General features: G+C 50.0%; 1 protein-coding gene across 1 annotated transcript in view; it reads right to left on the bottom strand.

Moving 5' to 3' along the window:
* The window catches only part of LRRK1 (leucine rich repeat kinase 1), a 123370-nt gene that overhangs the window by 11205 nt on the left and 87846 nt on the right, over nucleotides 1-24319 (bottom strand). The window contains exons 19-28 of the mRNA XM_077762395.1: nucleotides 23844-24138; nucleotides 20102-20261; nucleotides 17253-17440; nucleotides 15870-16009; nucleotides 13846-14095; nucleotides 10536-10702; nucleotides 8004-8201; nucleotides 6067-6344; nucleotides 4037-4231; nucleotides 2997-3148 (exon numbers count right to left, since the gene is read on the bottom strand). Coding sequence (XP_077618521.1) covers nucleotides 2997-3148; nucleotides 4037-4231; nucleotides 6067-6344; nucleotides 8004-8201; nucleotides 10536-10702; nucleotides 13846-14095; nucleotides 15870-16009; nucleotides 17253-17440; nucleotides 20102-20261; nucleotides 23844-24138 — 2023 coding nt within the window. The remainder of the gene's footprint in view (nucleotides 1-2996; nucleotides 3149-4036; nucleotides 4232-6066; nucleotides 6345-8003; nucleotides 8202-10535; nucleotides 10703-13845; nucleotides 14096-15869; nucleotides 16010-17252; nucleotides 17441-20101; nucleotides 20262-23843; nucleotides 24139-24319) is intronic.

Raw genomic sequence — 24319 nt, 5'->3', positions numbered from 1 at the left:
AATAAAATACGTAAAAATAAATTTAATCAAGGAGGTGAGAAACCTGTGCCCTGAACAATTAAGACATTGATAAAAGAAACTGCAGATGACACATATAAATGGACAGAGTGTTTATGGACTGGAAGTATTGTGTTAAAATGCCCATGCTACCCAAAGCGGTCTATAGATTCAATGCAATCCTTCTCAAAATAGGAAAAGCGTTTTTCACAGAACTAGAACAAATAATCTCAAATTTTGTATGGTGCCACAAAAGACCCCAAATAGCCAAAGCAAGCTTGAGACAGAATAATAAAGCCAGAGGTGTCACAGTCCCTGATTTCAAGCTATACCACAAGCAGTGGCAATCCAAACAGTGTGGCACTGGCACAAAAATAGACACATAGATCAGTCGAACAGAATAGAAAACCCAGAAATGAACACACAACTGTATGGTCAATGAATCTTTGGAATTTTTTTTAAATGTTTACTTATTTTTGAGAGAGAGAGAGAGAGAGAGAGAATGAACACAAGTGGGGAAGGGACAGAGAGAGAGGGAGACACAGAATCTGAAGCAGGCTCCAGGCTCTGAGCTGTCAGCACAGAGCCTGATGCGGGGCTTGAACTCACAAGCCGTGAGATCATGATCTGAGCCAAAGTCGGATGTTTTACTCACTGAGCCACCAAGGCGCCCCAATGAATCTTTGAAAAAGTAGGAAAGGTGTCCAATGGGAAGAAGACAGTCTCCTTGACAAACGTTGTTGGGAAAACTTCATAGCAACATGAAAGAGAATGAAACTAGACCACCTTCTTACACCATACACAATATAAATGCAAAATGGATTAAAGACCTAAATGTGAGACCTGAAACCATAAGACCAAAGGAACACCAAAAGAACACATATGCAGTAAACTCTTGGACATCAGGCTTAGCAGTATTTTTTTAAATCTGTCTCCTCAGGTAGAAGCAACCAAAGCAAAAATAAACAATGGGACTGTACCAAATTCAAAGCTTTTGCACAGTGAAGGAAATCATCAACAAAATGAAAAGGCAGCCTACTGAATGGGAGACGATATTCACAAATAATATATCTGATAAGGTGTTGGTATCCAAAATATATAAAGAACTCGTACAACCCAACACCAAGAAAACAAACCATCTGACGAATAAATGAGCAGAGGACCTAAATAGGCATTTTTTCCAAACAAGACATCCAGATGGCATCCAGGTGGCCAACAGACACATGAAAAGATGCTCAACATCATTCATCATCAGGGAAATACAACAAAAACCCACAATGAGCTATCACCTCACACCTGTCAGAAGGGTGAGTATCAAAGAGACAAGAAACAAGGATTGGTGAGCATGTACAGGAAAGGAAACCTTGTGTATCACTGATGGGAATATAAAGTGGTGCAGCCACTCTGGAAAACAGTATGGGGGAGCCTGGGTGACTCAGTCGATTAAACAGCTTCCAACTTCGGCTCAGGTCATGATCTCATGGTTTGTGAGTTCAACCTCCACATTGGGCTCTCTGCTGTTGGCAGAGAGCCTGCTTAGGAGACTCTGTCCCCCTCCCCCCGGCGCCTCCCCCTCTCTCAAAAATAAAAATATTTTTAAAAAAGGAACAGTATGGAGGTTTCTATAAAAATTAAAAATAGAAAAAGCATACAATCCAGTAATTCCATATCTGGGTGTTTACCTGAAGAAAATGAAAACACTGATTTGAAAAGATACATGCACCCCTGTGTTTACTGCAGCATTATTTACAATAACCAAGATATGGAAGCAACACAAATGTCCATCTATAGAAAATGGATAAAGATGCTTCACACACACACACACACACACACACACACACACACACACAAACACACACACACGTAGAATATTACTCAGCCATAAAAAGGAATGCAATCTTGGCATTTGCAACAGCATGGAAGGACCTAGATGTATTTTGCTAAGTGAAATAAGTCAGAGAAAGACAAATAACATATGATTTCNGATGGGAATATAAAGTGGTGCAGCCACTCTGGAAAACAGTATGGGGGAGCCTGGGTGACTCAGTCGATTAAACAGCTTCCAACTTCGGCTCAGGTCATGATCTCATGGTTTGTGAGTTCAGCCTCCACATTGGGCTCTCTGCTGTTGGCAGAGAGCCTGCTTAGGAGACTCTGTCCCCCTCCCCCCGGCGCCTCCCCCTCTCTCAAAAATAAAAATATTTTTAAAAAAGGAACAGTATGGAGGTTTCTATAAAAATTAAAAATAGAAAAAGCATACAATCCAGTAATTCCATATCTGGGTGTTTACCTGAAGAAAATGAAAACACTGATTTGAAAAGATACATGCACCCCTGTGTTTACTGCAGCATTATTTACAATAACCAAGATATGGAAGCAACACAAATGTCCATCTATAGAAAATGGATAAAGATGCTTCACACACACACACACACACACACACACACACACACACACACACACACACACAAACACACACACACGTAGAATATTACTCAGCCATAAAAAGGAATGCAATCTTGGCATTTGCAACAGCATGGAAGGACCTAGATGTATTTTGCTAAGTGAAATAAGTCAGAGAAAGACAAATAACATATGATTTCAATTATATGTGGAATCTAAAAAACAAAAGGAACAATAAAACAGAAACAGACTCATAAACACAGAGAACAAACTGGTGGTTGCCAGAGGGGAGCTTGAGTGTGAGAGAATGGATGAGATAGGTGATGGGGATTAAGACACCACAAAACAACAACAACAAAACAACAAAAGCAAAGCCCTCTGTTGACCCCACCCCCAGCAGACACCACCTTTTCTTTGCTTCCCTTAAGTGCAAATGCATACATGCATGTCTGTTTGCATGGATTCAGTTTTCTCTGGAGTGAACTCCATCAGGCTTTCAACCCACTGTCCATAAACATCTCTCACTGTGGTCAGCCCTGAGTGTTCCCCGAGTCCATGGTCACCCCAACAAGGCAAAGTAAGCCTTGAGACATTACCTGGACTCCTCTTTGCCATCCCAAAACACCACCATGTACTCCTGGCCCTGGGACGAGAAGAAGGCAGTCTGCTTCCCACAGGGTAGCCGGTACATGAATGTTGCAAAGGTTGGGTCCTTCATCTGGCTCACCACTGACAGGGCCAGTGGGCGCTGAGGGAGAGAGGCCACCAGAGCCATGAGCAAGGGTCACTTAAACCAGATTGATACCTATCCTGCCCGTGAAACCAATGGTCTTCAGCAAGAGAGGAAGGTCTAGAAACTGCTCAAAACAAGAGGCCGAAACAACTTCAGGTGCTAGAGTGTCTGGGTCATCACTGTCGATGGCAGCTTGAACTTTGATTGTTCAGTTGGCTTAAACTCTAATATTCCAACCTCCATGCCTATGGACATACAATCTTGTAAAGAATTTTTCTCAGATGTTCTTTTACTCCCAATACATTCAGTTAGTACCATATAGTTTGATAAATGCATTTTAACCTTGAAACCACTGGCCCATAAAATAATAATATGACTGGGCGCCTAGGTGGCTCAGTTGGTTAAGCATCTGACTTCGGCTCAGGTCATGATCTCATAGCTTGTGAGTTTGAGCCCTGCATCAGGCTCTCTCCTGTCAGCAATGGAGCTTGCTTCAGGTCCTCTGTCCCTCTCTCTCTTTGCCCCTCCCCCGCTTGCTCTCTCTCTCTCTCTCTCAAAAATAAACATTAAAAAAATGATAATATGACTCTGGCTCTCATGAGCAAACTTGCTCCTCATTACTTTAAAAAGAGATACATACCTTCTCTCTGCTCTTGCACGGGGACTGTACTGCTATAGAGGGGCTGGTATGTTTTGCTTGCACGATGGTGTGACATTAAAGTTGGGGAGGGACAAAAAGCTCATTATTCCTGAGAGTGACATATACACAAAGAAGATGAGTGGATGTATCTCTTTCTAGAAGGGGTGAGCAGAGGAGGGTTGCCCAGTTGTTCTAGATCCTTAGACGCAGACCCTCCGCCGTGGCAGGAGGTGACTGGCCCCTGAGCCCTGGGTCCCCGGTACCTTCTCGGGCTTTGTGTCCCAGCACTCCATCATGAGTGCCTGCAGGCGATAGAACTGCACCTCCTCAGGCTGCCCCAGAACAGGGCGGATGCCTTTGGACAGCTTCTTGGCGATCTGAAGCTGGTGGTGGCCCAGTGCTGGCCGCTGTCCCGACAGCAACTCGTACAGCACCATTCCATAGGAGAACATGTCTACCTGGGCAAAGAGGCAAGCCAAGTCAGGTCCCCTGCCTGGGCCCAGCACCTCTCGGAAGCTGGCCCTGAGATGGAGGGAGCAGGAAGATACTGTTAGACAGGGGATCCTGCCCAAAGGGAGACAATCATCAATCCATCCACCAATGAATGCAACTATCATTTCCTACCTGTTGAAACATCTGGCCAACCATCTGACCATGCAACATTCTGTCCCTTTAGCTATCCATCTTTCAATCCTTCCTTCCTTCCTTCCTTCCTTCCTTCCTTCCTTCCTTCCTTCCTTCCATCATCCATCTATCCATTCATGCACCCAGTTGCCTGTCCTTCTGCATATTTATCTATCTATCCTCCTGTCTACCCATTTATCCATCTATCTGTTCTTCTGTCCCATTTACCTATCCATCCTCCCATACTTCCTTCCTTCCTACCTTGATTTCCATCCCTTCCTTCTTTCCTTCCTTTTCCCCTTCCTTCCTTCCCTTCTTCCATCTATCCATCCACCCATCCACCCACCCACCCATCCACCCATCCATCCACCCATATACCCACCCACCCATCCATCCAATAAGCACACACTGAGAACTTGCTAACTGGCAGGCTCTAGTTAAGGGCTCCAAGGATGCCATGCTCCTTTATCCTTGAGAACCAAGACAAGGTAGAACACGGACCCTAGCTTAATGCGCTTGGCACTAGAACAGCAGTGTATGCAAATCACAAAGGGGCGTGTCTCCTAAATCACAACATGTGGACTCCTCTAATTTTAATATTATCCAAAGGCCCAACAGGGAGAAGTTAGTACAGGCCTTCACAAAGGCCAAGAAATAACATGTTAGCAGGAGAATGGCTGAGACAGATCTGAGAATTTTCAATGTTAAGGTTCTGTTGTCATCTTAGTTTCAAGATGCCTAGTCTGTGTCACCTGCTACTTAAGCAGCTCTTATTTTTATCACTCTGATTTGCCTTTTCTATTTTGGTTAATAGACACAGGTAACAAGTTAACCCACACATGCTAAGGTCATCCTTCTTCCTGCTTTATTTGAAGGCGGTACAAACTTCCAGTTATAAAATGACATGGGGACGTAATGTCCAGCATTGTCATTTAGGCCATTCCTGAAGCAATTAGTCAATAACTCATCTGCAAATCACCAAGTAATGAAAAATTATAGACCGGGGGTGGGGGATAGCAGAGGTTTCAGTGCTGGGTGGTTAGGGCAACACGGTGTTTAGTTGCCCGTGTGGCTGCATCTATTTCAGGGAAGAAGGCAAACATTCAGCCATCAGGTTGGCGGAGGCTGGCTGGGCAGCCACTCAGGGAGCCTAGGCCTGTACTCCTAGGATTCACTCTCTTCTCCTGGCTTTGGTGATGCTGTCCCAGCCATCTCTGCCATTCAGTTCGGACAACATCTTGTCGACAGCACCTACAGGCAGGGAGCCTTTGCCATCCTTACTCTGTCTGCCCCTCACAAGCCCCCATGAGGCTAGTCCACTGTCTCTGGTTTACACATCTAAATGGCAGAGGCTAGGACCCAATTCCAGACCCATTTCTGTCTTGGACTGCATTGTCCACTGTGTGCCACTTTCACTATGTCTCTGAATCAAGGTTAGAGAATTCAGAGGCTAAAGCACCATTCCTGAAGCGAAGGAAAAGTCAACCTTGACATTGCTAGGTGAACACAGGCCCCTGTGCATTTCTGGCTCAAGCCACAGGGGGAGAGACTCGTGCCTGGGGAAACACAGAAGTCAGAGGCTGCCGGTGCCTGGTCTCACCGGTGCCTGGGCTTGGCTTTGGGAATGGGCTGGGTGGGCCAGGGGCTGGCAGTGGGCCAGGGTGGGTACCTTCTCATCATACACGATGCGAGGCCGGATCTCGGGGGCCTGGTAGCCGGGGGTGCCTTCCACGCCGAGTGCACCCTCATGAAATGATTGCCTTGAGATCCCGTAGTCAGATAGCTTGATGTTGATGTGGTCCTTGACATCCAGAGACCAGACCAGAATGTTGTCCGACTTCAGGTCACAGAAGATGATATTTTTCTTGTGCAGGTAGGCCAGGCCAGAGGCAATCTGGTAGGCTATTTTTTGGGTGAGCATGTGTCCCAGGGGCATAAAGGAAGAATCTTTGCAAAGGAAAAAAATAAACAAACTATCATTACAACAACAGTCTTTTCTAACCTTCTCTCTTCCCAGATACTTAAATTCTACTGACATTTCTCATCATTATCCCTGTTGGATGCTGGAGGAGACAGAGAATGACCTTCTGATGTGAAGTAGTATTTAAGACAGACATGCTTGATTCCCAGTATCTCATGTCTGGAATTGTTGATGTTTTTACTAAAACAGCAAGGAATTCAAAATTCCTAGACTTTACTGCAGGCCAAGTTTGCTATACTGTCAACGGGTAGGTTGCAGTAATAAGAGCTTCATTTTAAAAAAGCTTTCAGGGCGCCTGGGTGGCTCAGTTGGCTAAGTTTCTGACTTCAGCTCAGGTTATGATCTCACAGTTCATGAGTTCGAGCCCCGCAGCGGGCTCTGTGCTAAGAGCTCAGAGCCTGTAGCCTATTTCAGAGTCTGTGTCTTCCTCTCTTTCCGCCCCTCCCCTGCTTGCACTCTGTCTTTTTCTCTCTCTCAAAAATAAATAAACATTAAAAAATAAAAGCAACAGGGGCGCCTGGGTGGCTTAGTCGGTTAAGCGTACGACTTTCGCTTAGGTCATGATCTCACGGTTCGTGGGTTCGAGCCCCGCGTCGGGCTCTGTGCTGACTGCCAGCTCAGAGCCTGGAGCCTCTTTCGGAGTCTGTGACTCCCTCTCTCTCTGACCCTCCCCTGCTCACGCTGTCTGTCTGTCTCTCTCTCTCCTAGAAATAAATAAAAAATATTTAAAAAAATAAAATAAAAGCAACAAAGCTCTCGGGGCACCTGGGTCAGTTAAGTGTCTGACTTCAGCTCAGGACATGATCTCACAGTTCATGAGTTTGAGCCCCGCATGGGGCTTGCTGCTGTCAGCACAGAGCCCACTACGAATCTTCTGTCTCTCTCTCTGCCCCTCCTCTACCTGCGCTCCCTCAAAAATAAATAAACATTAAAAAGTCAATGAAATAAATTTAAAAAGTTCTCTTCCATCGAGGGAGAAATGATTTGAGCTTAATTGCATTTCTTCTTCCTGAACCAAGAGATGGCTACCTCTCTCCTTCTGTCAGCTTTTTGGAATTTAGTTACCAACTCATTTCCCAAGGAAAATTATTTTAAAATTTCCTTAAAAAATAAGATAAAACTGACCCCAGTGTCTCAGAGTTTTGGCAACGACGGACACGTGGCTGGTGGGCTTATGGGGCCAGGCTGCCGCTCGGGCCCTCCCCGGGCCGCCTCACTTGAGACCCTCAGCTGCCCCCCTCAGTGGGGCTGTTCTCATCCTCCTTTTATAGGCCCGCAAACTAGGCACCAATTCACTGGATGAGGGCTGAGAACCAGGACTAGGAACATGGTTCCACTTGACTCCAAACCCTAAGCTTTCCCAGCCTTGCCAACAGCACCATACAGGGTGTAGACCTGGTGAAGTGGGTGTCTTCACCTGCAGGGAGTTGGCACTGTGAGCTGTTGGGGGGGGCAGGTGTGCTCTGCCCCAGGCAGCCAGGCCCGGTGGGAGGAGGGAACCCCCAGGGATATGGCTTCCCGGGGAACTGTGCTACCCACCATGGGCTCTCCGGCCCCCAAGGGGTTGATCTGGTGGGGCGGGGCCCCAGGCAATCCCCTTGGAATGTTCTGGGTGTGCCTAGTACCTTTGGCATTCTCTGACAGCACAGTGTTGAGGCTGCCCAGTGGGGCCAGCTCCAGGGCGAAGCAGAGTGGGTGGATGCTGATGCCGATGAGAGACACGATGCAGGGGTGCTGCAGGGCGTGCAGCATGCTGGCCTCTTGCCGGAACTCTGAGAAGTTCTTCATGGCATCTGTAGCCCGCAGGTGCCTCAGCATGGTGTCTGTGGGGGAGGGCACAGCCATCAGCGCCACCCGGGGGGGTGAGGGACACAGAGCACCGGCTGCCTTGCTGGAAGCCCACCTCGGGCCACTCAGGGGTCCAGCCACACTCAGAGGCACCTCATGGGGACTTGAGGGGCCGGAGGGCAAGATATATATTCTAAGGCACTTAACACATTAGTGATTGCAACACTGTCACCCAGAGTTTGGCCCCACATGGTGGCATTCCTGAGGCATTCCAGGCTGGTATCAAACCTCTCCTCTTCAGGTACTAAGTCAGGCCCAACACAGTTCCTGCCCCCTTGATGGAGAACTGTGCAGGTCCCTGTCCTTGTCACATGGGTGTCACTCCCATAGCCCTCACCGCACCCCACTGCTGGCTACTTGAGGGTCATGGCTGTGGCCTATTCCAGTTCTGCATCCCTGAGTGTGGCCCGGAGCCTGGTCCAGTCAGCATGGCCAAAAGGGTACTGAGCCAGGTAAACGACTCTCTGTCAGCAGCCAGGACTGCTGAAGGCAGAAAGAACCAGCACTCTCTCTCCTCAGCCAGAGAGGAAACTGGGGTTGTCACACGCCCGTGACACGTCACCTCGGGCCAGAGGAGCGGGGTCTCTGGGCAGTGGTGGGCGATCTCCAGTATGCACTGTAACCTGTTAAACCCATGGCTGCTACAACCCTCCCACACCCCCACCCACTGAGGGGCCTCTCCCATCAAGTGGGTCACGATGCTGCCCACTGGTCTGTGGCCAACCCTGAAGTCACCGAGCAGGGTCCACCAGGCCCTTATCCTCTGCTGTCCCTCTCTGTTTCTGCCCTCTGTTCAGAATTGAGAATCAGGGATGTTTGGACATGGAGGTTTAAACAGCATGAAAAAAAAAAAACAAAACCTTGGAAGTTAAAATGCATCGGTTGTGCCAGATTTGTGTGCGGGCTGGCCAAATTCATTTTTTAAGTACAAAAGTTTTGTTTTTCACATGAGGTCTTTAACCCATTGTAAGTTTACTTCTGACTACGGCGTGAAGTCTGACCCAAGTCCCTGTCTCAATTAGGGAACGCTCAGCCTTTCCCCTCTGACTCACGATGTCACCTCTGCTAAGCGTCAGCTTCCCACCCCACTCCCCCACCACGCACGCCTGTGTCTGTTCCCTCTGTGGGCCTGGTCGAGCCCCAGAGAGCACTGGCTTCACGTCTGTAGGGTTCTAAGTCATGACATCTGTGGGGCAGGCCTCTCTGTCCCCTACTGTAGGATTGTCTCAGCTGTCAGCTGTCCTTGGGATTTTGTCATCTCATACGCATATTTTAGAATCAGTGAGATTTCCCTCCCTCTCTCTCTCTGTCACACACATACACACACCCCTCGCTGGGATTTAAATGGGAACTAAACTGAATGGTATATACTAATTATCTCTCAGTACTTTGTGGTTTCATCGCTGCCACGGGGACATTTTCTAGCAATGGGTCATTGCCGTGCGTGGGAATGCTGCTGACTTCTGAGGTTGAGCTCACGTCTGGCAACTTTGTGAAACTCTTCCTGGCTCTCATTTTTGCCAGTGGATTTGCTTAGATTTTCTGTGCAGGAAGTCATTCTCTTCCCAGAGCAACGACGTGTCTCTTCCTTTCTGATCTGTTTTCTTTACGTTGTTCTAGGATTCTGCTTTTTCTACCAAGTGTGTAAATGACCTTAATGATCATAAAGATGAACGTGCTAGGCCAAGGACAGTCAAAATGTGAAACTCAGCTGGCTGGAAGCGAGGTGGCTGCCCAGCCCCCACGCTGGCCAGGTGTTAAGAGGTGATGGGTTGCTCTGGGTAGAGAACACCTCTGAGATGTGTGCACGTGGTGTGTGGACCCAGATGTGCCAGGGCAAGATGGCATTCCCTTATTCCTGTGGGCAGGGGAGAAGTCGCCTCATGCTGGCTTCCCCATACATTCATCCAAAGTATCACCTCCCTTCTTAGTGGAGATGGCCAAGAGGAGCCCTGCAAGGAAAGGGGTCCACCTGAGGGCTAAGTGTGTGCCCACCACATGCCAGGCCTGTGCTGGCCACGAAGCAAGCAGATGATGGGAACTGTCAGAATGGCCCATGCTCTTGGGGGCTTGTGTCCAGACAAGAAAAGAATTTCCCAAAATGATTTCTGGGCCTTGCTCAGCCTGACCTTTCGGCCTATCCCACATCCTGCCAGGAGCTAAGCAGGCTGGCCACCCAGGGGCTTCCGGTGGCCTTATTGACCCCCCCAACCCCCTCATTGCCACTCCTAAGATGGCAGGGAGTTTGGACCATGGGAGCACATGCCTGAAAAGAAAAAAAAAACCGACGTAGGGCCCTCCCTGTTCACCTGCTGGGACATTGGCAAAGTTCTTGAATTTCTTGATCTGAAATCGCTTCACTGCCACGGGCTGGCCTTGGTACCGGGCCCGGTAGATGACGGTGCCGCTTCCGCCTTGGCCCAGGACGCTGCTCTCGTCCTCGCTGTGCTCCAGCTTGCTGTTCTCCAGGAAGAGCCTGCCACAAACACAGCACGTGGGTCAGATCCGACCTCCCTAACTGCCCCCTTACCCAGACCCCTAGAGAGTCCCGCTGAGGTTGGCGGGGTTGGTCCCGGGATGGGTGGGTGTGAGGATATCTGTGGTCATTTCTCCCCACTGCAGGGAGCCATGGGTCAAAGCCGCCTGTGGGGTCAGACAGATCCGGGCTAAACCTTGGTTGTGGGCAGGTCATACGGCCTCCACAAACCTTCTCTGTAAAGTGGGCTCATAATAGAAACTGCCTCCTGTGTGTAGATGGTGGCTGGCACCAGGAAAGTGGCCTACCCACTAGGAAAACAATTCTTTTGGATGTTTTCCTCCAAAAGGTTCTCTGCTTTAAAACCTGGTATCCATCAAGCTACATTTATCTACTGTTAGATTAGTTGTTTCCCTGTTTCTTTTTATTAAGCAAAGAATTATATAAGTGGACATGGAGAGCTTCTTTTCTTTTTTAAAAATTTTTATTTAAAAAATTTNAGTCGGATGCTCAACTGACTGAGCCACCCAGGTGCCCCTTAAATGTTTATTTATTTTTGAGAGAGAGAGAGACAGAGAGAGACAGAGAGAGACAGAGAGGGAGAGAGAGAGAATCCCAAGCAGGCTCTGTGCTGTCAGTGCACAACCCGATGTGGGGCTTGAACTCATGAACTGTGAGATCATGACCAGAGCCGAAATCAAGAGTCAGATGCTCAATGGATCAAGCCACCCAGGTGTCCCAAGCAGCCAAGAGGGCTTCTCACTAGCATGAGCAGTGTCTGCACAATCGATGGCTAGGATTTCATCCAGGGGCAGGCAGTTTAGACCTCACTGGTCTGTGTGTTCTAATCCGGGCAAGGGGGAGATTTCTGTGGGGCTTTGGTAAGACTGCAAGTTCTTCCTGGAAGGGAGGGAGATGGAGAGGGATGATAGAAGGCATAGGGGGAGGGCGAGATACCCTCCCACTTCAGGGCCTCCCCTGGCTCTGCTGAGGTCTATCTGGGTTCCACATCAGCTGCCTGTGCCAGAAGTACCCACTGGGGCCATTCTGGCCCCACAGGCCAGCCCTGCTAGGCTGGTGTTTCCCACTCCTTCCAGGAACAGATTCCTCAGCTGCTCAGACTTTGCACAGCTCAGCTGCATGCATTACACTCCAGGCAGGTGCAGCCGCACCCCTGGCGGCCCTCAGTGGTGCAGGGGAAGATGAGCCGGGCTGCTCTCCAAGGGTCCACCCCAAACCACCTGCCTGGGCAGTTTGGGCACATGGGAGCCCCCTAGGATAGGCATGGGAAGCCACAGGACCATTGGGGCTCCCTCAAGGGCATTCAGTTAGGACTCCTGTGAGCTTGGAGGCCACAGGACAGGGCTCCCTGGATGCCGTGTAGCCACTCTCCCAACCCCCACCTGCCTAAACTTGAAGCACAGGGAGTGTGATGCTTCGGGGCCATGGTTGGGGCCATAGCCCAAGTTTCCAGTCGGCCTCTGCTGGGCTGGGAATCCTGTTCACATTGTTGGTCTTTTCAACTCCCAGCCAAGTACCGTCATTTAAGAACCACACCATAGCCTGTAATTAGACCCACACCAATAGGGACACCCAATCTGGCTTTCCAGACTTCATACAGTAGAGGCCACAGCCCAGATGCAGTTGGGGCATAAAACGTAACAAAGTTCAGCAAATACATGAAAATCCTAACATTTGGGGCTGCCTAACTGGGCACCCTCCCCCAAGAAATCTGATTCACACATATACAAAACTCTGCATGTGGTCTCTGAGAAGTGAGAACCCCTCACGTTGGAGTTCTAGGAATAAAGGGAGCTCATTTTGCAGAAGACTGGCATTTTATTGCTCTTTCTACCAGTGAGGTAACTGGGGATATTGACAAGGGCTATGGGGAAGGGGACATCATCCAAAGTAGGAAGCAATTTCTTAACCTGATAGACTCATCCAGACGCAGGCTTTGGAACCCAGATTCTATAATATCTCAGAGTACTCTGCATGTATTCTTTGGGATATGGAGCAACTTGGAAAAATGAGAATATAAATATTATTATCCCCACCCCAAAAAGTGTACTTTTCTTTGAAGAAGCCAGATCTACCAATCCTTTGAATAAAACAACAGGACTCCATAACTCCAAAATAGTTGGTAATCTCCAATATCAAATTGTCTCCAGGGAGACCATACCATAGTTTCTGGTTTCCACGATTACAGAAGATTCCATTTTTTACCAAGCACTTGGATTTTGTGACTGTTTCCTGTTGGATGGAACCTCAAAACATTCTCTATTTCTCCGGCATTCTTTGCCCAACCATTATCTTAGGTTATAGAGTAGACTCAACTTTAAGAACAGATTTAGAGGGGCTGCCTGGGTGGCTCAGTCCTTTAAGTGTCTGACTTCAGCTCAGGTCATGAGTTTGTGAGTTCAAGTCCCACATTGGGCTCTGTACTTACAGTGTGGATTCTCTCTCTCTCCATGCTCCTCCCCCAATTGTGCTCTCTTCCCAAAATAAAGAAATAAACTTAAAAAAAAAAACACCCCAGATTGGGGCACCTGGGTGGCTCGCTCAGTTAAGTGTCTGACACTGACTTAGGTTATGATCTCGCTGTTCTTGAGTTCGAGCTGCATTGGGCTCTGTGCTGACAGCTCAGAGCCTGGAGCCTGTTTCAGATTCTGTGTCTCCCTCTCTCTCTGCCCCTCTCCCACTCGCATGCTGTCTCTCAAAAATAAACATTAAAAAAACAAAAAAGAACAGATTTAGGGGATCCAAATGATTGCATTTGCCAGGAAAGGAAAATGAGGCTGTAGATCTGGGAATGCCCCCTTCTTGAACGCCACCCAGGAGAATTTGCCTTCTATTCCTTGAGCCGGCAAGAAAATGAGGAGCCAGAGGGAATGGCAAGCTTAGCAGAAAGGAGCTCAGCTGATGTGAGGGAGACACAGTGTGGGGGATCCAGAATGGCTTTCCCCTCCAGGTGATCTGCTTAGCTGAGCCTGTTGTGCCCTTGAAAATGGCAAGCTGACAGCCTGGTTTGCTTCAGGCAGCCTAGGACAGGGACCTGAAGGTCACAGGAGACTGCACGGGAAGCAGTGGTTATAGCAGCCCCAAAGCAGGGGCTGGCCATGCAGTGCAGCACTGTGGCCTACCTGGCCGGGAAGTCGGTCATGAACAGCTCGGGAACCAGCTCCTGGAGAGGCACGGGGAGGTCAGGGTGTCTGGGGCAGGAGATGAAGTCCTGCTCAATGGCTGTCAGCACACAGTCTTCCATGTCGAAGTACTGCACACCCTCTGCTTTCTCACTCGGGTCAGTGTGTTGGGCCCAGGACGTCTCGCAGACCGGGCAGGGCACGTACTGCTCCATGAGTGGGGTCCCGTCGCTTTCCGTAGCTGTCAGGGCTGGATGGGGACAGAGCAGGAGATAGCTCACATGCGGTCGGCTGCTGGGAGCACCCTGCAACTCCAGGCTGGGTGGGCTTTTCACGGGAGGGGGTCTGTGCGCCCCTGCCTGGAGTTCAGCCCCAGGGAATGGCTGAACCAAGACTTGGGTTCTCTTTTGGAGAGCGAAATCCTTCATCCTGAAAGATGTGCGTGGGGAAAGGTCGGGGATGTACTGGGCAGACGGTGGGTGGTCTAGACCCTGAGCCGGCTGGCCGAAGCGGGGCTGGGAGGTTGGGGACCTCTCCTGCACATCTGGGCCCTGAGAGGATGCGGCAGGCCCGGTCGGAGCTATGCCACGCTCCAGCAACCGAACCACAACCAATGAGGAGCCGTTCTTAAAATTAGAAACATAAGGCTTGCAATTACTCCGATCCTTCCTAGAAGAGCAATGCAGGGGGAGAAATGAGTACAAATTAAAATAGACAGAACCTAGTCATTTTACCTGCATTGCCCCGGGCAGGAGACACACAGCTGTGCTGCCTCTGAAGGGAGGTGCAAAGAAACAGCCTCCCCTGTAGAGGAACCTTCAGGATGAGCTGATGGCCTGTCTTGTGCAGGGTAGGAGGGGGACTCCTAGAAGCTTCTGGGCACACCTGCTATCTGCAGCCCCATGTATAACACGTCCTCCTGGCTGGCGGTGGTGCGGTCTCCCGGGCATCCCTGTCCCAGGTGCTCAGTGCAGCCCCTCCTGTCTCAGGTGATTATCTGATGCTCCCCCAGCCCCGCCCCCACCCCCCATATCTCCAGAAGCACCAGCTGTGGGGCCCACTGGTTGGCGGGGAGTCCCAAGCCCAGGGAGGCTCATATGGACCTAGAGGCTCCCTTGGATGGCCAAGCACACCCAAACTGCCTTCTCTTGGGCTTCTAAGCTTTTTTCCCTTGTAGGTCAGCTTTCCCACCAACCCTGGCAGGATCCCAGGCCCTGGTGTCCAGAGCCCACATCTTGCCATGTCCTCTGATGCTGCCTTGGGATGCGGCCAGCTCAGGGAGGTTAGAAGGCTGGCCCAGCAGGTCTTGGGGTCCAAACCCAAGATGGCTCTCTCAGCTGCCAGCCTTCAGGGGTTGAGGGCTCAGGGGAGGAGGCTGCCTGGTTGGCCCCAGACCGCCTCCTCTCCACAGGACACCCTGCGGGTTTGTCTCCACTCTGGTAGCCAAACAAACAGAGGGCCTCAAAAGCTTCACTTCAAAAGGTGTTTTCTTTGGGTGGATAGTCAGTGAAGAAACTGATCAAAGGGGCACGTGGGTGGTCGATCACCTCTGGGATTTGGGGGTGGGGGCAGGCAGGAGAGAAAAGGGGGGGTCCTTGACAGGTGTGGCTCTCTCGCCTCCCCACCCCTGTGTAAGGGTTAAATCTCCATCAGTGGGGTCCCCCCAGGTTTCAGCACAAGCCTCACTGTGCAGACAAGACCCATGTGAAGTTCACATGCAGGGTCTTCTAGGACCACATGTGGTACCCAGGGTAGTCTTCCTTCTCACACACTGTGTGCAGCCAGGGGGCCAAGTCCTGTACACACGTTGTGGGGCCCGGGCCCTCGTCTTCCCCATAGCACCCACGCCCATGACACAGTCAACTCCCCCAGGAACAGGATTCTGCCAAAGGGCCATTAGGACCTCTCTGGTTTCCTTGGGCTGAATCCCAGTGAGACTTCTGCTCCCCAAATAACATGCCCCATCCTGATTCATAAAGAAATATTAACATGAGCAGAGCCTTGGTTCAAGAACATTCTCTTACCGGGAAACCACTGATCGATCAAGGAATTGACGTGGTCTGTGATAAAAGCCATTGCAGAGAAGTCCCTCATTTCTGACTGGCAAATGATTTTAATTCCTCCGCTTTTTTTCTTTTTCCAGTTCACGTCTGAAGATTCCACACTGCAACCCAGATAGAAGGAGTCCACTGTGATCTGCTCGTGGAGGGCCCTGGGATGATCTCCTTGCCTCTAGGGCAAGNCCCACACCCAGGGACCCCACCCCCCCACCCCAGGACCCTGTGCCCAGGCATGACTGTCAAGGGGACCCCCTTGTGTGCCTGACTCTGCCTTGTGCCCCCACTACTTCCCAACACCATGAGGTGGACGTAATGAGGACTTGGCAGTAGGAATGCTCAGGCTGGAATCAGGTTCCGAGGTGTGGCCTTGGGGAAGGGCCTCGCCTTCTCTGAACCACAAGGTTCTCATCTGCCAGGCAGCAGCTGTGAGCTTTCAGTGGGAACATCTATATGAAAATGCCAGGCACAGAGAGGGGCTCAAGTCAGGGCCTCAGAAGAAGATACATTACTCGTCTCCTCCTCTTCTCATGGAACTGAAGAATGTCTTGAAAAACTCATTGCAAATACGAAATGATTGTGTTTATTAAAACTGATTAAAAGTCACTTATTAAACCTCTTGAGTTGACTTCATGTCTTTCTGTCTCTCAAAAAAGTAAACAGGAAAAGGGAGCTAAATTATGGATCTTGTTATGCTGCACGTAGGATCGGGGCTGGGGAACCGGTGGTGTCGCCTGGGCCATCGTCACTTAGGACAAGGGGACAGGGCTAGATGGCTGCAAAGCCCCTGCAGATATCACCTAAGTGGCCACGGGGATGCCGGAGCTCAGTGGCCACCCACTTCCCTCAAGTCCTGGGCTGTAGCCACCACACCCTCCCTCACCTTTCCTGTCCTACAAGGGGAAAGGAAGGAGGTGAGGAGATGGGGAGCCTCTGGATATTTCCAGGGGAGGGTCTCATATTTCTACAAGCTGCCATGAAGAGCTGCTCTTGGGAACAGAACTCTGGATACCAAGTGGACAGTCTCCCGGGAGAGGCCCCCACAGGGCTATTTCCATGGCACTGGGTTGGCCCAGTTGTGTGGGTTCTCAGGTGTCCTACCTGAGGCGGCCCCATCCAGTCATGTGTGTTCTCAGTCATGTGTGTTCTCAGGTGTCTCAGGTAGGAACACCTGAGGTGGCCCCGTCCAGTCGTGTGTGTTCTCAGGTGTTCCTACCTGAGGTGGCCCCATCCAGTCATGCGGGTTCTCAGGTGTCCTACCTGAGGCGGCCCCCGTCCAGTCATGCGGGTTCTCAGGTGTTCTACCTGAGGTGGCCCCATCCAGTCATGCAGGTTCTCAGGTGTTCCTACCTGAGGTAGCCCCCATCAAAAGTGACCAGGAGCCCTTCCTGCCAATAGATGGTCTGATTTCTTTTCACTCTGAACGTACTGCAGCGATTTCTCTGGTTTCCCGTGAAGCTGTAAATGGTGACTTTCCTATGTCTGCTTTTAGTATTCTTCCTGTTTTCAAAAAGCTGAAAGACAGAGGAAAGATGCTGCTTAAGTATTCCAGCCTCCTCGCTGGCCCTGGACAGGGCTCTGCAGAGGCTGGCGCGGCCCCATCCTGATAAATGACCCCCCATCTTTCCCACCCCCTCCTCCCCCACCATGCGTCCTGCTGCCAAATTAAACACTGCATTATCCGACGGGTCTCCAGGATACTCTAGGAGCACATTTTCCCCAAAGGATTGATAATAGGCTTCTTCTGTTTAAATCTTTTCCCTCCCTGACTTTACGAGCAAAACTTTATGTTAGAAAATGTAGAAAATACAGAGAAATGTGCAAAAGAAAGCAAAACAACAACTTAACACTAAGCAAAGAGATTTTGGTATATTTTAATCCCAGATTTTTTTTTCTGTCTACATGTATGTTTAGAAAATAGTTAAGGCCATATTTTCTGACTTTCTATTTCTAATTTTCTAAATTTCTAAATTTGTATGCTTTTAAAAACCTCACTTCTCCTATGCAATTAGTAACATAAAATTCATTTTTCTAAAGCTCAATATTTTGTGAAGTGTAGTAACTTCCTGGGGCATCTGGGGGGTTGGTTCAACAGCCAACTCCTGATTTTTGCTCAGGTCATGATCTCATGGTTCGTTCGTGAGTTCAAACCCCGAGTCTGCGTTACCAGTGCAAACCCTACTTGGGATTCTCTGTCTCACTCTTTCTGACCCTTCTCTGCCCGCGCTGTATCTGCCTCTCTCAAAATAAATAAATAAACTTAAACAATGAAAAAGCCTTATTTGATAATGAAGACTGTGAAAGCCAATGGAATGTGAAAAGTCACAAAATTTTCTCTGACATCAAGTGATTTCCTTAGTTCACAGTTTTAGCAGTGGGATTATTGCTTCAGAGGGTCTGAACACGCGTAGGCCCTGGATACGTACTGGGCAATCTCTTTCGAAATGATTAGACTGTATACACTCTGACCATGGTGTGTGAACTGTCTCATGGTTCCGGCAACACTGTGGCTTTACTCTTTGCTGATTTGAGAGGTGAACAGTGGCCAGCATTTTATCCTTGCTTGAATTTGTATGCCTTTGATTACTCCTGAGACTGAACTCCCTCTCATCTGAATTTCAATGGGACTTTCCCTCTCATTTTGAGTGAGGGGTGCTGCCTGGAAGGGCATCTACCCCCTCGCCCAGCTGGGCCCCCCATCCCCAACACAGAGCCCACTTGGGAACTCAGGCCTCCCACGATGACGAGGACGAGGACACTGTTGTGACCTCCCACTTAGAACGTGGAAAGAAAACAAGTTCAAAGGGAGGGCAGAGTGACCCAATCGGGACTGTAGATGAGCCAGCTCATGCACCCACTCTTTCCATCAGTGTACCCTGGAGGCCTTGCAAACAAGCACCCCTCCCCGCCAATAACATGAGCCACAGTAGTTAGGATTTTCAGGCTCTTATGTGTATTTTTTAACATTTCAGTAAAATGGGGAAATCAAAGAATATCTTTTGCCAAGGAATTATTAATTCCATAAGAGCTTTTTAATTGGAATGTGGTAAAAAATAGATTAATACTAAATTTAATGCCAGTTATTCAATAGTCCAAGTTTATGCCAGGGCGCTCATATTGTAGAGTGGGTCAAAATCGCCTGGAAGGCTAGTGAAAAACAGAGCACTGGCCTCCATCCTGGAGGTTCTGATGTCGTGGGTCCAGGGTGGGCCTAAGAATTTGCATTTCTAACCAATTCCCATGAGAGGCTGCCTCTGCTGGACCAGGAACCCCACTTTGGGAAACAACACTCCAAAAAAATGCTACTTTCGTGTTACTGTTTTGCATGAAATTCACATTGATGGAGAGCCAGGATGCCTTTCAACCACCCCAGGGGGAACCCGCTGAAAGTAACTTCTTGGGTTAGGTCTTCGTTGCTTCTGGACCAAGTTAAAGCTCTACACTCCTGGTTCTCAGGCTTGGCTGGATGGTGAAATAACCCGGCAAGCTTTAAAAACTGCCGACGCCTGCGTGCTGCCCTGAGAGATTCTAAGTCAAGCAGCCTGGGCTCTGTCCATGTCTGTTAGACGCTGCCCAGGTCCCTGCCGGCTTCTAGCGCACAGCCTGAATGGGCAAAACCAGGGTTCTAAAGCCATGGTTGTCCAAGTGCGGTCCCCAAACTACCTGGTGGCATCACTGGGACAACGGTTAGGTATGCAAAATGCTGGGTCCCAGTCCATACCCACCTCATTGAAACCTCTCAGGGGGCCCAGCCATCATTGCTCTAACAAGCTGGGGATCTTTTTTCTTTTTGAGAGAGAGATAGTACACACATGTGAGTACGCAAACAAGGGAGGTACAGAGAGAGCAGCAGAGAGAGAATCCCAGGCAGTCTCCATGGCTGATGTGGGGTCCGTGAGATCATGATCTGAGCTGAATTCAGGAGTCAGACTCTTAACCCGCTGAGCCACCCAGGCAACCCTTCCGGGATTTTGGTGTGGATTGGTTTATAACCGCTGCTCCTAAAATGAATATTCTAAGCTAGTGAGTGCTGATTTGGTATTCACAGAGTGGCTCAAATGGGTCTGCCAGCCTACAGAAGAGAAGGCAGCCGTGCCATGCTGGCCTCTTGGCCCCAAGTCTGTAGTTTTGCTGCAGGAAAAGGGGTTTCGCTCAAGCCCCTCCTGTGAAGGGCCATCTCCTTCCCACGAGGGCANCGCCTCCGCCAGGCTGATCAGCATCCGTGCTATAAACCTTTGCCAGAAGCCAACAGGAACGAAGCTCATCTTAAACACTCTCTGGATGGTATTGGCCTTGGGGTGCCGCATTCCGTGAGTGTCCAGGCCGGGTTTGGATGGAAGGAGGTGTGGCAGAAGATAGCTGAAACACAACAAAGGGGACAGGTGAATGGTGCGGCCCAAGCTCCGCTGTGGGGCCAGGACCCCGGCACACATCTGGCTGGGGCACACTGCCCAGGTCCTTCCCCAGCTCCCAGCCTGCCCCCCACCCCCTCGCCCCGTGGCTCCAGGTCTTTGAGATTTTACTTTACAAAAAATTTTTTTAACATTCATTTTTGAGAGACAGAGAGAGACAGAGCACACGTGGGGAGGGGCAGAGAGAGACGGAGACACAGGATCCGAAGCAGGCTCTAGGCTCCGAGCTGTCAGCACAGAGGCTGATGCGGGGCTTAAACTCACAGACTGAGAGATCATGANCAGAGGGGCTGTACCAGTTTACATTCCCACCAACAGTGTAGGAGGGTGCCCGTTTCTCCACACTTAGGATTCTAATTTTAGAAAGAGGCAGTAGTTTATGTGTTAAAAATAAATTCTCCAAGAGAAAAATGAAGATGGGTACAGCAAATACACATATCAGGGAAGGTCCCTAAGGCGGCAACTAGAATATGCTGAGGGAAGACATGAAAACATCTGTAGTCATAAACCCGTCAGACATAGCAAATCATGGTTCGCTCTCTGTAAAGTGGGTTGTGATGGGGGAAATTGCTTAAAATTAACCTTGGATGGTGTAGGAAAAACAAATACAGCTGCACAGCTCCAAGGACACTGCAGATACTGGGGTCAGAGTAACGTTTTTGGCCTTCCAAGCTATTTATTGTTCTTGGACAGTTGAGACAACAGGATCACCTTCAAAGTCAGAACGAGGCTGTTTTTGCACAGAGGGATGGTTTATGAGAGCACTCTTGCTCATCGTAAAAGTGCTGAGTCACCGAGTCAGGGAGCCGTTCATGACTGTGGTCAGTTGGAAACAGCTGAAGCCTGGGGAGGTCCTGCTGAGGGCGGGCCTGAACACTAGCATCTTCTGTGTGTGTGTGTGGAGCCATGGGGGCAGGCCCAGGGCGGCCCTTGAGTGTGCCATTTTCTTAACAAAGGCCTTGCCTTCAGCTCCCCTGATGCTTTTAAAATACATCAGTTTATGTCCAGTAAAATGTCTTTAGAACTTTCTGGAAGAGACCCTCGAAAATACTGTAGACGCCTTAATCCCAGCTCCGTGTTTTCAGCACGTGGTATAATTGTGTTGAGATTCTACCTCCCTGACATGGGATGAGAAAGGACACCTATCCCACAGGGTTGGCGCTGGATGGACAGGGGCTGTGCAGGTGAGGCCCAGAGGGGGCGGGCAATGAAGTGTTAGGGTTTTTTTAGCCACTTCAGATCTTGAGTGAAAGGACCTTCTCAATCACCTCTCCTACCCCCGGCCTTCGCCAGCAGGACAGCCTGATTTATTCCTTCATGTCCTGAAAAGTCCTTGTTATCTATCTTCTCCGCATCCCTCCCCCAAGTGGGAGGCCCTTGTCAGTGCCTTGCATGACTGGTTCCACTTCTGCCGCCCACACCACACTCGGCTCAGATCTTACACTGCCCACGTCCTTGTAGGGGTGACAGTGAGTGGAATGAGTGTGCTCTGGGCGCAGGAGCCCCCCACAGGCAGCATGGCGCACCCAGAGCAGGGGCTCAATATTTCCAAAGGCAGAGATGACTCGGAAGCCGGCATGGCAAGTGAGGAGATCCAAACTGGAAACAAGGCTCTTTTCGAGGTGCGTGGTCAGGGCCACGGACACCTGCTAACCTGCCTGGGAGCAATTACTCATTGGGAAAGGCCAAACCAGGGGATGATCACAGCGTCAGCAAGATGGGGGTTAAAGAGGTGAACTCTTCATGTGCCTTTTGAACGTAAAGCCGCGAAACCTGGGCAGGGCAGAAACCTGGGCAGGGCACCGGGTCTATACCCAGGAGCTGGCTCACTCACGCTGCATCACCGTGGCTGCCCTAATGGGACGGGAGCTCTCAGAGACGGTCAGTGGCATCGTTGACCAAATAGAGGCTTATGCGCAAGGAGGCGGAACTTAGCCTGGAGCACAAGGGAACCATTATACCTGTGCTGAAGTGGAAACTGGACAGACATTCCTGGCTTTATATGGAACCAGATGCCACTTGCTAGGAGCACTTAATGCAAAGGAAGAGGTGACAACAAATAGTACTGATGACACCTGATGTAAAGACACCAAGTGCAAGAGACACCTTGAATACTCTACATGTATTATCTAACTTATTATTATTACTTAATGTCTATTTATTTTGAGAGAGAGGGTGAGAGAGAGAGAGAGTGGGGGAGGGGCAGAGGGAGAGGGAGAGGGAGAGAGAGAATCCCAAGCAGGTTCTGTGCTGTCAGTGAAGAGCCGAACTCAGGACTCGAGCTCCTGAACTGTGAGATCATGACCGGAGGTGAAATGATGAGTCAGCTTAACTGACTGAGCCACTCAAGGACCCCAACATGTATTATTTAATTTAATCCTCACAACAACTGCAATACTAGTTGGTAAAAGGATTGCTCCCATTTTACGGATAAGGGCAAGAAAGGCAGTTGGAGTTTGTACTCAGGCACCCTGGCTCTGTGGTCTGACCTGCTGTGCTATAAGCCTCTTTGGAGACTTGGCCATGGCCTGGCTGATTGTATGGTTCACTGGTACATACTTGTGTGTACAACTGACTTGCTCTTTTTGAGTGCATGTATTCCCTCCTTTCTCTGTCCTGTCGATAAAATGTCCAGAAAATCGTCAGATTTTGGTAATACTGTCAACTCGGAGGCTGCCTCACGTTGCATGGACCAAAGTTCAGGACATCCCCTGGGCCATGGTACCTTTTGGACTTTCAGTTCCTCTTTGGGGTTTCTCTTTTTGACTCACTCATGGCCACTGGGAGGCTGGAGGAGGCTCTCTCCTATAGTTATAAGGTCGAGTGGCTATCTGGGTCGTGCCTCAGGCACAGTGGTTGAGGTCTGGCTCCCAGGAGGCCCCAGTCTATGCAGGCAGAGTCTCTGGGCTGGCCGCCCAGGCTCCAGGCTGGCCTCCCAGGAGACTCCAGTGGGCATCGTCCCAGAGCTCTAGGGTTAGGGGGTGGGTGGTGACACGGTCTACAGCAGGTGTGTGGATTTGGAGTCCTGGCTACTGGATCTGGGGCAACATTGGTATTAGACCCAGGAGGAAATGGCTGAGACTAAAATTAGGGCAAGGAGGCCCTGAGCACCCAGCTGGTTTAGATGCATCACTAGCTCAGGCTGTGAGTACCCTGCCCCCAGCCCCACCCCTGCCCTCTCTGCATTTTGAAGCCAGGCTGTGCAATTAGTGTACATACCCTCATCACTTACCCCGTTCATATTCACCAAATGCCCAAGCAGTCAACCCTCTAAAATGTGAACTCCCTTCCCCCCGCCCCCAGAATATCTTTAATGCCACTCTTGCATGTTTTCCTGCACTTTTTCAATAAATGCATTTTCTCTGAATCCCCTGAAAAGGGACAGCCATGGCATAGGAAGGAGTAGCCAGACCAGGCAGGTGGGTTCTCAGTATGGCCCATCCCTGGAAATCTTGTTTAAGCCACCAGTGCCCCCAGTCCCAACTCCTTCCTCCAGGGAGCAGTGCGAGTAGCCCTGCCCAGGGCTCACCTGTCGTTGGCCACAGGCAGGGCGATCTCGAACTTGGCCAGGAACTGGAAGTACTGCTCCTCCGTCTGCTGTGTGAAGCCGGTCCCCACCAACAGCATCCTGAGGTCCTCTGCCCGGATCACCCCATTCTTGGCCACCGAGCGGGAGCCCTTGATGTTGAAGATCCTCTGCAGACATTCGGACAGCCAAATGGGGTCGAGAAAGTAGAGGTTCCTCAGGCCATGGCTGGTGTCCGGGAAGTGAAGCAGGGNGGGAGAGGCCCAGGTCCCACATCTTCCTAGGAAAGCAACCAATGCTCCCAACACGCATGGCCCTTTAGATGGTCAGCTGCCCAGTCTCCTAACTCTTGTCCAAGTGCTGGGCCAGCTGGGGAGCCCCAGTCCTCGATCTCCACCACTAAGGATTCCATCTTTGCAAACTGGCCTGCTTGTGACAATTTTTTTTTGTGGCCCCCAAAAAACAACCACCCAAAGTGC

The sequence above is a fragment of the Crocuta crocuta genome, unplaced genomic scaffold (assembly GCF_008692635.1).
Source record: "Crocuta crocuta isolate KB4526 unplaced genomic scaffold, BGI_CrCroc_1.0 scaffold93, whole genome shotgun sequence".
In the NCBI taxonomy this organism is placed as follows: Eukaryota; Metazoa; Chordata; class Mammalia; order Carnivora; family Hyaenidae; genus Crocuta; species Crocuta crocuta.
This window is presented reverse-complemented; position numbering and strand designations above follow the sequence as displayed.